Source organism: Habropoda laboriosa, unplaced genomic scaffold, assembly GCF_001263275.1.
Source record: "Habropoda laboriosa isolate 0110345459 unplaced genomic scaffold, ASM126327v1 scaffold16, whole genome shotgun sequence".
In the NCBI taxonomy this organism is placed as follows: Eukaryota; Metazoa; Arthropoda; class Insecta; order Hymenoptera; family Apidae; genus Habropoda; species Habropoda laboriosa.
Window position 1 is genome coordinate 733,680 of NW_017100130.1, and position 17,412 is coordinate 751,091.

At 33.7% G+C, this 17,412-nt stretch overlaps 2 protein-coding genes across 2 annotated transcripts in view; one reads left to right on the plus strand and one right to left on the minus strand.

Moving 5' to 3' along the window:
• The window catches only part of LOC108573023 (soluble guanylate cyclase 88E), a 70,511-nt gene extending 63,394 nt beyond the window's left edge, over nucleotides 1-7,117 (minus strand). Inside the window, exon 1 of the mRNA XM_017935416.1 lies at nucleotides 6,950-7,117. Within this exon, the coding sequence (XP_017790905.1) occupies nucleotides 6,950-7,117 (168 nt within the window). The remainder of the gene's footprint in view (nucleotides 1-6,949) is intronic.
• Nucleotides 7,118-15,626: 8,509 nt separating this feature from the next.
• LOC108572214 (tigger transposable element-derived protein 1-like) lies at nucleotides 15,627-17,107 on the plus strand. Its single transcript, XM_017934449.1, has 2 exons — nucleotides 15,627-16,139; nucleotides 16,187-17,107. The coding sequence occupies exons 1-2, from the start codon at nucleotides 15,627-15,629 to the stop codon at nucleotides 17,105-17,107; spliced, it is 1,434 nt and encodes a 477-aa protein (XP_017789938.1).
• The last annotated feature ends 305 nt before the right edge of the window (nucleotides 17,108-17,412 follow it).

A 17,412-nucleotide genomic window follows, 5' to 3' on the forward strand; every position in this document is an offset into this window, starting at 1 on the left:
TGTTAGTTTTGATGGATACGATATTATTTGAGATAGTTTGTATGATTATAAACTGTGTCCTGAATACAGTAAAATTAGCTTTTAAAATTCGAGATTCATTTGAAATTTAATATCAATTTTTACTTAACATGTTAATCATATTGTTTTCTAAAAAAAAATTGCTAAGAATATATTACAAAATTTTATGTTAAATTTACAGGCGATTAGAAATAATTTTTGAAATAAATAGTATTAATTCTGATAAAGATTTATATTAAGTTGAACCTTAAATTACCTTTTCTAAATTACATATGTACAGGATGAACCACGTAATTTTTCTTTAATTACAAGCAGAACAAAATTGTAGAAAAAAAAGTTGAGTGGTTTAAAGGTCTATTTTCTATAAGAAAATCTATGAGTTGCACCTTTTCTTAAATGAAAACGTATATGTATTTAGTTTTACTTGAATCATTTTTCCTGGTTACTTTGCATAAATGGGTATTAAGATAAGATAGACCAAAAATGAATATGTTATGAGATATTTTAAGCATATACCTTTATTAAGAAAATACTCAAACACACCCTTATAACATTCTAAACACTTTCTGTATCTTTTTTTCATTGTTTCGGTTACCGAATCAAGGCGATCTTTATTATTGTACAACGTACCTTAATCCGTTTTTTTACGTTGGACGAACTGTTTATAATGTATTCAAAGAGCATTGAATATGCTCTTCTTCAATAAAGGTATTAATGTAATATATTTCATAACTTATTAACTTAATAGCGTAGTGCAAGCCACCTCTTTCAGGACATCCAGAGCACCTTAGACTTTTGTCTTATATCTCCATTCAGCTTGTATCTACTCCCTATCCAAACCCCCGTCGCCAGAACAGGCCCGTCCAAATTACGCGAATAACTTTTTAAAAATTGGGCCAAACGACTTGAGTTTTTTTGAGAAGTTAGAAAGATTAGTTTACTAGATGACGTGTATAAAAAATTTTGAAACGATTGCAGTTTGTGGGAATTGCGAAGAAAATTGTAAAGGTCACTGTTTACAACTTTTTTATCTAGGCTTGTGATGAAAATTTAAAGCATACGTTTTGTAGATCTATGTGAATTTATACGTGCTGAAAATTTCATCGAAATCGGTTAACGTTGTTATGAGCTACAAACGGTTAAAGATTGTGAAAATCGCACTATTTCACGCCTATAACTAATAAATCTGAAGATTCTTACATATTTCGATGCCTGTCGCTTGTTTCTCCATCCACCGATTTCGATGAAATTTTCAGCGTGTGTATAATTGACATAGATCTACAAAACGTATTTTTAAAATTTTCATTACGAGCTCAGATAAAAAAGTTGCAATAACGACCTTCGCTATTTTCTTCGCGATTCCGATTGCAATTTTTTCAAAATTTTTTATACACGTAATCTAGTAAATTAATCTTTCTAACTTCTCAAAAAAACTCAAGTCGTTTGGCCCAATTTTTAAAAAGTTATTCCGTTTTATTATTCCGTGTCCAAATACTTATGGACGGTAGTGTATGTATACCAGAGAAAACTTTAAACGCGTTTTTCTTTAAACCATGTTTCTTAAATTGGCGTGCACGATAACTCAATAACACATTGACTAATCAACTTCAAACAAAACTTGTTTTATTTGTTATACATTCCTCTAGGGACTATACCTCTGATCTTTATTTTATTTTTTATTTATAATATTCTTTTAATCAATATAAACTTAATTTATCCACCGCAAAAGGCAATTTGTGTTCGAAACCGTACAACATGTCTAATTTTCCATAATTTCTCTTTGACATTGATATAATCCCAGCACAAACGATCTAACTTTAAGGAACTTTTTTTATTTTTAAATTCTGATGATTGTAACAAGTGCTACATTGGCCGCCAACAATGGTTTCATCGTCGAAGCGGATAAAAACAATTGCATACAATTTGATATAAGAATGGAAAAAGTAACCAAAAAAAATTGCTTGTGTAGTTTATGAATGTATCTATATACCCGTAAAATAATAATCTTGTATTGTTAATAGTTTTCTCAAAAAAAAATATAGAAGTATCGTTTCATTTTACTGCTGTTAAATGAAAAGCTCCCCTTAAAGAGTTTTCATTCCCCGCCTGGGAAAGTCAGTCTTTCTTGAACAGTCCTTCAACAACCAGCACTATATTCCATAAAATATGCATACAGTATGTCTGGTTTATCTCATAACAGTGAAATATCTCGAAAACTACGAATAATACAAAAAAATATTTCAGACGAAAGTTGTAGGGTATAGAGGGTTACATATTTTTATGATATTTGTTTGACCCTGCAATAATCTTGAAAAGCTCTGTAAAGGTCACGTTTAAATTTTTAAATGGAAACGTATATTTTTGAGTATGTATTGTCAGAAATACTCTGAACCCGAGTAGAGTAGGCATAAAATTAATTGAGACGTTTTTATACAATCGAGATGGTGTATTTTCCACAAAGACTATGTCCGCGGTGTTGTAGCGTCATTCGTTAAAAAGTGCGCGTTCAATGGTCCTGCCGATCCTTGTGTGTGTTGAGCCCGGCATCAAGTGGCTCGCTTCACTGTCTTCGGGACGGATTTTCTCATAGTATTCTTGTAGCTGACATCGAGACGTTTTCAAAACACTGCATAGTTGTGGTTTTTGCGTAAATTATTATTGAGATATCAGTTTCCAAGTTTTACATGCCGTCGTCATTAGCGCTGAATATCGCATCGCATACTGAGAAGTCCAGCAACCTTGGGAGCCACAGTAGTCGAAGCAAAATTGTTTGTATGGATTGATATAACTTCGGTAAAAAAATACTATTCGTGCAACTTTTTTCTCTGGGGATATTTAAAACAAATTGTTTATGATACACCCGTAAATGATGTTCACGAATTGCAAAGAAGAATCACCGACACAAGTGAAGAATAACTCCACAAATGTTAAAAAATGTAGAAAGAGACTTCTTAAGAAGAATGGGTAGCTGTATACTTTTCTACGAACAGCATATTGAAGGAAAACAGACAACAGATGTAAGTGAATAAGTGTTGAGAAATCCTATTAAATACTCCAATAATAAAAAATCACAGTTATCGAATCTTTCCGATGACTGCAAATTCAGTGTTCTTTACGAGATAATAGTGCATCAAATTGAACAGTTTACACACACACACAAAATCGGCTACAAAGTCCGACCGAGCAACCTCTGCGCGCTGTACATCGGATAGCACTAATGTCAGCAGCATGTAAAACTTGAAGGCTGATATCTCGATAACAATTTACGCAAAAGCCGCAAGTATGCAATGTTTTGAAAACGTATCGATGTCAAAAATATACGTTTCTGTAAGAGAAATCGAGGGCGCAGTCGAGATGGGGATTCGGGCGACCAGCCCGGATGTTCATTGTAATAGGAGCAGGCGAAATCGGGCCCGAGACTGAGCCACCACGAACATCGGCGACCAACCCTCGAGGCCCTTGGTGACGCCTTTTTGGGAACGACGGCACAAAGGGGCTCTCCTAGCCGGAAAGGCAGTCTCGCTTAGAGAGTCACCGAGTAACGGTTAACCAAGCGAACCCACACTAATTTAGTTTTAACCTCAAATACGCGCCTGTTTATTCTTTTTTCCTTACATTTCTATTTAAGAACTTAAATGTGACCTTAACAGGGCTTTTCAAAGTTATTGCAAGGTCAAACAAATACCATAATAATATATGTATAGCCCTCTATACCCTATAACTTTCGTCTGAAATATGTTTTTATATCATTCGTAGTTTTCGAGATATTTCACTGTTCTGAGATAAACCTGACATACTGTATGTATTTGCGAGAATTTAGCAGCGTTTGATTAATTTTGTGCCCACCCTATTCCCGGGTATTTCTTACATGTAACGGCATATGCAGACGCACCGTTACATCAGCAGAAAAGATTTTCTCATAGAAAAACGGATTGCTTTAAACTACTTAACTTTTTCTCTATTACTTTTTACTAGTTGTGACTAGCAAAAAGATGACTCACCCTAATTACATGGTCCAAATTATGTATCGTTTTTTCAATATATGTATGTTAAATTTTAATAAGTATAGTAGTGTTGCGTTAGCTGATCTAGAATTTACCTTCTTACAATTAATTAACCATCGCTATCCCCACCAGTTCTTAGAACTGGCTTCGTGGAGTGAATCTCCGGCGTTACGTATCTAAAACAAACAAGGACCTCGATATTTCGTATCAGGTATCCGTATCTTACTCGCACTCAATGGAAAAGAAACATACTTGGGATTTCCTAGAACTCTACCCCTTCATATAGTTGGTCAGATATGGTCTCAACCGCGGTCAGCTAATGCGACACTACTGTACATCTAAATTGACAAAATCTGCATTAAATTTTATATTAATTCTAATTTGAAAACGTAGTTGCATAAGTTTAAATTTATCTGGCTCTAGAGCTATATTGCACACTATTTCGGCATAATCATTCTCTTAAAATATGAAAATCTTTACCTATTAAATAATACTTATTATCTGTATCTGTTACATGTACACAATTCTGTTCAAAAAGTTCCAGGACAAACTCGTTCTTAAATTATCATGGTGTGGTATACAAAGAGTTTCTACCGACAGGTCAGTCAGGTGTCATGGGGTATTTAAGTAAGTACGTGATTCAATCTACAAAATAAACTAGATTTTATTTATTTAATTTTTTATTTAATATTCTTAATGCCTGCCTTTTACCTTAGGATGGCTTCCGGTTGTCATCTTCCTAATACATTTCTAATTTCTTAAGTCTAGTTCTATCCATTATATTATGTACTTATGTACATATTACTCTTTGTACATATAATACAACGCATAACCTTAAATACTGCTTTTTGCACTTTTATGTTGCCTTTCTGCTTTCCATTCTTACATGCCATATTCCTATTAACTATTGTATATTTAATATCACTTTTATACATTCTTTATCTTTTATACTGATTCTTTATGACTGATTCTTATTACTATTCTTATGTTTCCTCTTTCTGATTATAATTTTTGCGTCTAACTTTCACAACTCTTTTCATTTCTTGCAGCTCCTTTCTATTGTGTATTAGCACTTCTTTTATCTCTTTATTACATTTCGTTTCCTCACATTCTACCAGTATGGGTCGTATATCTTCCTTTTTTACTTTATATATTCTACATGTCCACATTTCTTCCTTTGTCCAGTGCTACCTTCTACCCATTCTGTTTCCCACTCTAAGCCTAGCTATTAATTTCTTCTCCTCTTCCTTCATTTTTTTCTTCCAAATATCGGCACCAGTTCAGTCTGTATATTTTTATAGTACGTATTACATTCTGACACCTCTATTTTCCTCTTTATCTCTTACTTTCACCATTTTTATTACTATTTTTGCTAGTCCCCCTCTTTCCTCTCTTACTCTCCCTGCGCCATCCCCTTTTACTCTGATTTGATTTAGCAGTTCTACTCTTTTCTTCTCCCATTACTTCTCTCACTATCAGTCTTCTCTTTCTCAATTTCTTTTGTGCACTCTATCACCAGATTCTTATTCGACATCCTCGCCTTTTCCTGATACCTCGTTGCTCTTCTAGCTGCTTCATTCTGTGAAAAATCTAACAATAAGATCCACTTCACATATTTCCTTTACACCTTATCCATTCTTCTCTCTCTCCTCTATACCCATATTTGCACTCCACATAGTGCCACATTTCCCACCAATGCATTGAACATCTTCATTCTTCTTCGATAATCATCTTTAAATATTCTTTCCCCAGTACTGCATGTCCTTTTTATAGCCACAACTGTTTTCTTTACTGCTTCTCTTATTTGTTTCTCCGCCCCTCCATTTTTCTGCAGAATATATCCTAAATATTTTACTCCTTTTATTTCTTCCACTTTCTTTTCTCCCCATTTTCATTCTCTTCTCGTCTGTCTCCCTCTTCTTTCTTCACACACTAATACCTTTGATTTTTCTAGGCTTAATGTCAGCTTTTTTTTATCCATATATTTTCTGAATCTTTTCATCATATCTTTCAATTTTCCTTCACTCTTCACCACTAATACTTAAAACTGACACCTCCCTACTTCTTTCTCCAAATCCACCATGTATACATATGTTAAACAATGTCACGCTTATAGAGCATCCCAACCTAACACCTGCTTTTAGACAGAAAACCTCCGTAGTCTTCTCTCCCACTCTCACTACATTTCTGGTTTCTTCATAAATTTCCGTTTGTACACGGAGCATCAACTCGCAAACACTGTATTCGGACCATCAATTCGATTGGAAAAACCGTTGGCATTAGTGTATTGTAAGCAATGGGGATTATTTTGAAAGCGACTAAATAGGTATTATCGAATAAATGAAAAATTTGTATATTATTCGATTTGACCTGGAATTTTTTGCACTGAGTAATGCATATTAATACATATCTGCAATATACGTATATTTTCTCTGGTATCTACCACTACTATTTTTATTATTGTATAATTAATATTAGAATATTTGTAATCGTTCATAATACCATTTTTTATAACATAATTGCGATAGTTACTATCCAATAATTATAAGGCTATTCATTTAAATATCGTTTATTTACACTTATTATCTTATTTAAAGACTTATAATGTTTCCAATATTTTATAAGTATCATATATTATATCATATGTTATCATACTGTAGTATGAGATAATCATATATTATATCATAATACAGTATCATATATTAATCAAACTATATTTAATGCTAATATTGCATTAATTTTTCAAGTTCAGTCTTCTAATTATTTTTATCAATATATGCTCTGATTACTCGGTGAAAAACTACAAAAGTAACGTTGGATACGACAATAAATTTGATGGTAAAAATAAAAAAGTTACAAAATTTTAGTGCTGGAGAAAAGAGTACGCGATGCGTGTAAAATGAGAATTAATCTTAAGTAACTCCTACCTGAATAGCTTTCTTCGCTAATCTGGGTATAAGGCTCTCAGGATAAACCTGATGAACACTGAAACTAGGCTGATCTACGGATGCTTGTCGCCGGATCTCTTCCCATCTATCTTCCCCATACACCTGTCGTATGTACTCCGACATATTTTCCAGAATTAGGCCGTACATCTTTGTTAATATTCACTTGCGTCCTATTGTAACAAAAAAAAAAAAGAAAGAAAGATAGAAACATGTTTGTCTAATCTCTTTAGAATCCACTAAAATAAATAATGCATATGGATCAAATTTACACGTAGGTGCATGGAATAAAAAAATCTAAATAAACAAATAACGATAAGTGGGTATATTTATTGAGAAATGTAATCTAGGAATCACAATTCACGTCAAAAATTATCATTATCAATAATCCAGTAAGTTGTCACAACGACACATCTTTTTGTAAACAATTATGTTTGCAAAGCGTACTAGTAAGTACGTGAAAACAAATTTTTCCTTTCCTGTTTATTTGTAATACTAAGCATAAAAGTAAAGGAGAAAAGTACAATTTTTTGCATTTCAAACAGTAGCAAAGAAGAGCGCAGGAATATAAGATATCCATTTTATTTTTTGACCTAGGATGTCTCAGAATAGTTGTAAATGAAAAAATCAAACAAATAACTTTAGAGAATTTCATGTGAAATGTGCTGCATAAACATAAATATTGTGAACCTACAGAAACTTTTGATTCTTTTACTCTTTCTAAATTAAGGCAAAATCGGACAAGTTGAAATTCGAGTAGTACATAATATGAAACAGTGTTTCTTTTGAGAGAAATCAGTTATGAAACTGCGTTAAAGTGTTGACAAAAAAGTTTCAACGACATAAAAGTGTCCAATATAACAACTGAATAAGCGATCACAGTTATTTAGTTCTGCAATGTAAATTTCGCTCTCTGACCAAATTTTTTCAGTTTAACAGCTTTGAGAGCTTCTGTCATATTTTTCGGAATATGTAATTCTTTCTTAGGCCTTTCTTTTCTTTATTTAACTTTGTACTTGGCATCTGAAGGAGTGATTGAAATTCATTTTATTAGTTAGTAATAAATTTTTAAATGTGGTAGTAATGTCAGACAGTCTCATACATATTGCTACCAACTCGCCATTTTACTTTCCGACATTGTACCACAATCAAAAACACAGTATACCTATTTACTTCAAGTCTTCTTTAATATTCTCAAACTATGATTACTGTAGAATAATTTATCTCCTTTGTTGCCTTGAAAATCACAAAATAAACCAAAGTAAATTCCACTTCAATATGCATATGCAGAAACTTTCCGTTAAGGTCGAAACGGAAAACGTCCATTGAACAAAAAAAAAACGACAATGAACGACAATGGCTGTTATGGAAGAGTGTTATAGTCTTCATAATACTTAATTTCCAATCATTGTCAAAATTGTCAGTACTGTGTGTACACAGATCAAAATCTTGGTGTCTCATATTTCTACCTTATCTCATATTCGTACCCTCTTCTCTACGCTTTTTAAATATGCGTAATTTTGCATAAAATGAAGTTCAATTTGTAACAAGTTCACTGAAATATTACTAATTAAGTTTACCTACTCCATTAGGTAAATCTACCTAAATGAACTACTCGATTTTTATACCATTTAAAAAGAAAATCGTATTTTTAAGATTTTATTCAAATTTTACAGTTTTTATTCTTATCATTTAATTGAAATATGAGAGTAAACAATAATAAAGTACCGTGATAATATAATTTGTTTCATTTTCTCACAGCTAAACAGAAACATTAATTGTTATTAGCTATGTAAAACAACTTTGACCTTCTATAGACTAGCTATATTTCTGAACTAAAACTTCTTTCTTCAAATTGATTTAATTTTTCCTTTATACAATTCTATTCATATTTGTTTAAGAAAAAAGTTTTAGAGCAGAATATTAAACCTGTAAAACAATTCTATGCACTGCATACGAGTTTTACTTACTTTCTTCTACTACACAAACAAAATTAATTTTTTGCATGCCTCATCATCTATTGTTGGAAATAGATGCACAAAGCTACCAAACAAGTTATTAATTTCATATTTAAATTATGTTATTGTAAATATTAGTTACCATTATCTTAATTTTTGAGAGAGAAAAGATAACTGCCGACTACATGTGGGTAATGAATTGGGGAGTCTCTCGAGAACATGAATGCTTATACTAATTTAATTATGGAAATTTTTATGTAGCTAACAAAAATTATTATCAATCTAACAGTTTATAAGTGATTCTATAGATTTAAAGCACAAGCTTATGTGTTTCACTTAAAGAGGAAAACATTTAAAATTAGGTGTCTACAAGAGGAAGGTCTCAACATATAATAAACAGTAAGCTAACAGAAAACAGAGATTGATATAACAGTGATGTTAAGAATAAGCCAACTGATACATAAGATGGATGAAATGTCGAGTGAAATGAGGAATATGAAAGAAGAATTAAAAGTAGTAAGAAAGGAGGACACAGACCTAACAGGTATAATAAGAGATTTAACAGGCTTGAAAAAAAAAACAGAAGAGAAAAAGGTAAGATGGGCAGAAGAAAGGAGGAATTTAGAAAAAAGAATTAAGATAAGAGGAGGGATAGGAAAAATAACATCGTCATCAATGGACTACAAATAAAAGATAAGGTAGTAGAAGAACTAGAAGATTTTTAAAGGATAAACTAAGGATGGAAGGAGAAATGAGTACACATTGACGATGGCCTAACATTAGAGCAGAAAGAGATACAGAAAGAAATAGCTGTATATGCAGCAGAGCAAAGAAGACAAAGGAAAAGAGTTAGGATAGGATATCAAAAGTTGCATATAGATAACGAATTGATGATATGGAAAAGGGAATATGACTAGTTAAAGACCGGTTATTTCAGTAGAAGGAAAAGAAAAATACTGGAAGAACAAGAAGAGAACAAATACAATAGAATTTATATTCTAGATCATACATAGACTAAGAAATCTGCATAAATTATGCATAGAATACTTAAATGAATATATAAGAAATAGTGCAATATGTTTAAGTGAAACATTCAAGACCGAAATACAGGTCCAACTACCACCATTCCTACAAAAATATATAATAAATGCCTAATAAGTAAAGCAATACAAGAAAAATTTATGGGAATGGAGGATTATGCGTATTTATCTTGACCCGCTCAAATATCTCGAAAAATATGAATGATACTAAAAAATGTTTCAAACAAAAATTTCAGGATATCATAGAGAACATACTATACTCTTGTGTATTTGACCTTGCGATAACCTTGAAACATATTGCGAAGATCATATTAAAATTTTTAAACGAGAACCTGCCTTTTTTATTACATATTCTTATGACTGACATTAAGACGTTTCCAGAACACTGCAAACTCGTGTCTTTCGCTCCATCCGCTATCGAGATATTAACTTTGAGATGTTAGCGTTGCCCTCAATTTTTATTTGAAACACTTTTTCATGCCTCTCCCTGTATAATCCAAATATAATAGTAGCAATAAATATAGTAAGGTTAAGCTAAACATGGATAAGTATAAAAATTCAAATAGACCAAAAGAGCACATAATGTGCAATACATAGATAAAGGGAAATGATGCAGAACACCTACTGGAAACATCAGAAGAGCTGAGGGAAATAAAAACAAAATCCATACACTTATAATAGTGAAGGGAGACTAATTCACGAATAGGAAATTTTCATCAAGTAGAAGAAATAGTAACGGAAGGAACAGAATTTGCAAGTGCCAGGAAAACGAAGGATAATACAATACGTGGAGCAGGGAGGACATTATGTGAAATGATGGAGGAACTTAGCCTCATAGTTTTAAATGTAAAAAGAAATTCAGGTAGAGCGGGTCACTATACGTATGTATATGTATAAACAAGATGGACAGAAGTACAATAAGCACGACCTGGGTAGATGTAAACAAATTATAAGGAATAGCAGACTTCGAAGTAATAGAAATTGAAATTTTGGACCATTTACCAATAAGAATCAAGTGGAAGATAACAAAGGAAGAAGATAAGGGAAAGGAGTCAGTTGAAGAAAAATTAATTTTGGACAATAACAAATCAGATCAATACCAATGGCAAACCAAAAAATAGAAACAGAGTCACCAATAGAAAGCTACTGTAATAGTACAATTATGAAAATAAAAGAATTAGGAATGACAATACACAAAAGAGGGATAAGATACAAAATAATAAAAACAGACTATGATTTGACCAGGAGTGCTACAAAGCTAGAGAGAAATTAAGGAGCAAATCAAACACCTTCAGATGAAGAGAAGACGAGCATACAAGGATAGCCCATTTAGAAACATAGAAACAATACAGAAGCACATTAAACATGCGAAAAGGAAATACCACAATAAAATACAAACTGAGATCGCGAATGTAAAGGACAATACAAACTTCTGGAGCTTAGTGAAGAAATTAAACTTCAGACAGGTCCCAGAAAACACAATAGGAAAGGAGTGGAAAAAATTTTACAAAAAATTATATAGACAAAAAACAAATATAAAATACCATTTAATTGACGCAAGACATCCATTCTTAGACAAAGACAGAGATATCGTAAAACTAGATTGAATCCTAGAAAAACTGAAGGCAAACAAAGCTCCAGGATCGGATGGTATTATCAACGAATACTATAAATATCAACCGTAGAAAATGAAATGGGTGCTCGTACAACTTTTAAACAGCGTTCTACACAAAGGAGAAGTATCTTCAAGTTGAAGAAACACCTGTACAGTAATGCTTTAGAAGAAAGGGAATAAACACGACCCAAATAAATATAGAAGTGTAACACTAGCTAATGCCATTACAAAAATATTTATAGCAATTCTGACTGAGAGAATAAACATATGGGGCGAGAGTAATAACATACTACCAGAAGGAGAATCAGGATTTTGAACCAGCAGATCATGCGAGGACAATATCTTTGAGCAAACCATCTAAAATAACAGAAGTGTTGGCGAGGCCGAAAGGGAATACATACAGGGTGGTCGGTAACTAGTGGTACAACCGAAAAGGGGGTGATTTTAAATAAACAAGTAACTCGAAAATGTAGAATAAAATTTTTGCATATGAGGCTTTGCTTTCGAAAAAGTCAACTTTAAATGTTCACTGGGTACTCGTGCACTTGACTATGTATGATCTGTATCAAAAAGCGAATGCACAAATAAGACTAAAACATAATATGCGTACATCAAACATAGAAATAAACAAAGGAGTCATGCAGGGAGACAGCCTGAGTTCAACTCTCTTTTCACTGATGATATTATGACATGGACAAATACTTTATCAATAACAGACACAAGGGAATTGTGAAAAGAATGGAAATGCTATTTAGAGATGACTTAGTGATAACAGGAAACCCAATAGACCTACAAGAAAAGTTTAATACACTACAGAAATACTGCATGGAAAACAAACTCGAAGTAAATACAGAAGAAACAAAAATATTAATATGTAGGAAAACAAATAAAAAAGTGGGAACAAGAAAAATCAAATACGATAGCAAAATCGTAGAAGTGGACACATATACCTATCTTGGCGTGCCGTCTTAAAGCAATTTATATCCCAGGAAAAAATGACAATAGATCCAGTTTACAGCCCCTGATAGTGACAATGCAACAGCTTTAATACAGCAATGAAAATCTTCGAAGCAATAGTAATAGCAACCTTACTACACAGCGCAGGAATATGCAGTTTACGTTACCCAGCAGAAATACAGAATACAAACAAACATCCTAAAAAGACTATTGTGCCCACAAATACACCAGGTTATATTATTGGACTATTGTAGAATTAGGAAGAATACATTTAGAACATGAGATATTGAAACGAGGTATTTACTGGTTAACACTAATAAGCATCAAAGAACATAGATGCCCAAGAAGATGCTACGAAATGTTGAAGACATTAAATAGGGAAGCACCGGACTTAAAAAGAAACTGGTACACTCAGATGAAGAACAAATTCAGCAAATATGGATGTGACGTGAATGATACAGCAACACTGATAAATGTAAACCAAAGAATGATAAGTTATTATCATTGATAACAGAAATACTAGAGAAACTTGTCAAAGAAGATAAAGATAGAGTAGGAAAATCTACCTATAGTGAAATATACAAATATATCAAAAACACGACAGAAATAACAAAAACCAAATACCTAGACCTGAAACTGCCACTAACAACTACAATAGTAGCATAAATTAGATTAGCAGGAAGTTCGAAGTGGTCAGTGACGATAGGAAATGGAATAATAAAAGAATGCACTCAATACGATAAATTCAGATCAGAATATTTGAAAAACAACGACTGGACAGTTATACTATCAGCAGATAAGAGAAAACAAATATAGGAACGAACGAATTTCATACAAAGCAGTATGACGATATGAGCATTTTGCCTCGAAGAATAGCGGAAGAAGAGAAAGGTTAAATCGGACTAAACTGTAAATAATTTATAATAATCTTACACAGGCTGTTGTAGCGTATAGAAATTTTCCCATGCAATTATAAACGCCAAGGCGATTGTCAATGGCGTGAAGGGGGATAGGGTAAAGCGAGCGGGCAGCGCACTTCCAGGTACCGAGGCATAAAACTGTGGCTCCGACCAAAGGACGAAAATCCGTATAAAGAAGGTCTGCATCCCAGAAAAGAATCGTGAAGAGACGTCTCAAGATAGTGGTACAGGATATCCTATCCACTCTTGCACGAAAAGAAAGGTTATCCGTCATCCACTCCTTTCAAATATATCACGAATCTATCCAAAGTACTTCCGCGACAAGCTTGGATTGTCTAGTTTGGCCTAACCTAACCTCTGCTACAGATTCATATTTTCTTCCAATATTCTATCTTTCCATTCCTCAAAAGTTCAGATTCAGTCTGGTCATCTGACTCAGAGAATTTCCCATCACTCCTTCGAACCCTCCACCCCATCTGCTCTCCAACCCTGCCAAACATCACCCTTCCGACCCACACGACCGTCTCGTCATGTCGCCGCAGCTTCCCGAAAATACAACGCAAAATTCGGCAACCACGAATCCGTCTCGTAGAAAAGTGTATACACTATAAATAATTCTAAGAAAAGTAAACCTAACAAGGGAATATCCCCAAGTGATAATCTCCGATTTTGATGAAACTTTGATATATATTAGTCCTCAAAAAAATATTCGACGCGTATTTGTTTATAACGATAATTAATCATCCACAGTGAAGGTGTGAAAATCGCTCTCAAAGTTGGAGGTAGTAAATATATTTAGCCCAATATCTCCAAAACTATTAGAGATAGAGGAATAGTTGACGTTGAGGAATAAATTGACGAACTTTGAATTTTTCAACAACAAATATGAAAAATAAAAAAATAATAAATAATAAATAATTTTGTATTCTTCAACTTTTGTCGTTGAAAAATACTGGATTCATCAGTTTACGCAATTCTTTCATCTCTAATAATTTTCAAGATATTGGACCAAGTATGTTCATTATCCTCATCTTTAAGGGCGATTTTCACTCATTTAATGTGTCAAATATTTTTTTGAATAGTACCATATATGTACTAAAGTTTCATCGATATCGGTGATTAACACTTCGAGATGTTCCCTTGTAAGTACTATGTAGAGCTCAGGAGTTTGCCCCTGGAGAGAATGCGGGTCTGATTGGGTCGTATTCCCACAAGGCCACATTCTCTAACATAATCATAAAAATAGGACACACGTATTATCATTATTGACCGAACACGATAACATCGACAAATCGGATCATATAGCACCGCGTGGCGGAAGTTTCGGGCGGTGCGAGTGAAATAATCCTATATACCACACTTACATACATATGTATCACATCTATTGATTTTAGTCATCCGGCCGTTCCCTTCCTAAACAACAAACATTTCACATCATCCTTCGCTATTACTCACTTCCGAACCTGGACATCAGTGCCTCATCCTTTAGTGACCCCTGAACCCAAAATAACCCCTACTCTCCTGCCTACCGAACCTATATCCTATGCACCGCTTTCCCCCGATTTTTAGATTTTGTCAAGTGATCTTTGCATAACGACCTTCAGGACATTGAATAAATTATCGATTGTATGACGCTACCTAGTTCTTTCACCGAAGTTCTGTTAGTTCTCCTATCGTAAAATTATGAAATATAATAAGTCGAACGTTAGAAAATAAACTCTCTGAAATACAACAATACAAATACAAAGATTATGCTAGGCGCTACACACTATCATAATAATAATACACCTATCCTCCGATTTACACGGTACTTTATTTACACGATTTCACTTTTACACGGTTTTTAAATTTGCCCCGGCCCGGATCGAGAAGATCCGGGATAGTTGATGAGCGTGGCGTGAGCCCGCGCCAAAGTCTTGGCGCGCTAAAAGGCATCGCGTTATTCAACTTTTTAGGCGCGCGAGCCGAGGGCAGATAGGCAAGCCGGAGTCTTTTTCCGTGTTTTCTTAACATTTTAAGTTATTTTAGACTTTGTCCCCTACAATTTAGTGCAGTAAATTTTTAGCAGCAGAAAGGTATACATCATTGTGTTTTTCTTTTAGTTAGTGAAAAACAATTATAGTTTTTGTAGCATTTTTATAATTTTATTAAAATTTTAGGGGGTTTACCATGCCAAAAGAAATAAAAAAAAAAACACAAATGAAAAGAAGAGTTATATCTTTAGAAAGCAAAATTAAAATTTTAGGTCGTCTGCGTAATGGAGAAAGAGTAACAGATGTTGCTAAATTTTATTCCATGAATGAAGCCACAATAAGGACCATAAGAAAAAATGAAGACTCCATTAGAAGAAGTGTAGCAGCTGGATCTTCTGCGAGTATGAGCACAGCTTCATACGTAAGAGATGTTGCAATGGAAAATATGGAAAAAGCATTAATGATATGGCTAGAAGACGCCACTCAAAAGCAGATTCCAATTGATACCAGTACAATTACAAATAAGGCTTTGAAGATTTATGAAAAAATTAAGAATCAGTTACCATCTACTTCTTCAGCTGAAAAGAAGCTGTCTTTTTCTGTAAGCCATGGTTGGTTTGAAAGATTTAAACGAAGACATTCTTTACATAATCTAAGATTGAAAGGTGAACAAGCATCTGCTGATTCAGATGCAGCGCAACAATATCCGGCAAAATTTGCTGAAATTATAGCCGTTAATCCTACACTCCTGACCAGGTCTTCAATGCTGATGAGTCCGGGTTATTTTGGAAAAAAATGCCAGAAAGAACCTATTTGGCTAAAGCTCACAAATCAGCTAGTGGTCATAAAGCAGCGAAAAGTCGTATAACAGTTCTTTTCTGCTGCAACGCTTCAGGCGATCATATAATGAAACCATTAGTTATTAACAAGTCAAAAACGCCACGCTCATTTAAAGGAATAAACATCAACAACCTTCCCGTTTATTGGATGGCCAATAAGAAGGCCTGGGTTACTGCCACACTTTTTAATGAATGGTTTCATAACTTTTTTGTCCCAGACGTCAAAAGGTATTTAAGTAAAAAAGGGTTGCCTTTTAAGGCCCTTCTTTTAATTGATAATGCACCAGGAAATCCTCAAGATTTACAACACGAAAATGTGCAAGTTGTATTTTTACCCAAGAATACGACTTCTTTATTGCAGCCGTTAGATCAAGGTATAATTTCGACTTTTAAGGCACTGTACATCAAACGAACCTTCAGGTATATTTTAGAACAAATAGAAAATGATGAATCTCTCCCAATTATGGATGCTTGGAAAAAATTTACAATCTTAGATTGTGTTAAGCATGTTGGAGTGTCATATACCGAGATTAAGCAATCAACGCTCAATGCCTGCTGGAAAAAATTATGGCCAGATGTAGTTGAAGGTGAAAATTCTAGATTACCATTGGAGCATGAATATTCTCAGATAACGGAGATGGCGCATACAATGGGAGGAAAAGGTTTCGAGGATTTTGCTGAGGCAGATATTGTAGAACTAATGGCGGACAAAGAACTAGATGAGGATGATTTAGTTGACATGGTTAATGAAACAAATGATCGTGCAGTGATCCTGATGAAGAGGAGTCTGAACCAGTTGCGTTCACAGAAAAAGTCATCCGTGAAGGACTTGAATTAGGGCGAAAATTGGGTAATCATTTTCTACAAAATGACCCAAATGTTGAACGAGCTCTCCTATTTCAGCGAGATATTAATAAACGCTTAACTCAATATGAGGAGGTCTATAAAGATTTGATCAAAAAGCAAACACAATTGTTAATTGCGGATTTCATTACCAAGGCTCGCCGATCTGAAATTGTTTCTAATTCATCTAACATCGAACTTGAATCGCATCAAGTACTATCGAGTGATGAAAGTGACATCATACCAACCAGGAATAAACGATTAATAGAGTACGAAAGTGATAACAGTAATTAAATTTTT

Bases quoted from the DNA above. Each gene is read 5' to 3' on its own strand.
- LOC108572214 (XM_017934449.1), top strand. From the start codon at position 15,627: ATGCCAAAAGAAATAAAAAAAAAAACACAAATGAAAAGAAGAGTTATA. The intron at 16,140-16,186 runs GCAAAATTTGCT...ACTCCTGACCAG, and splicing joins ATGCAGCGCAACAATATCCG to GTCTTCAATGCTGATGAGTC.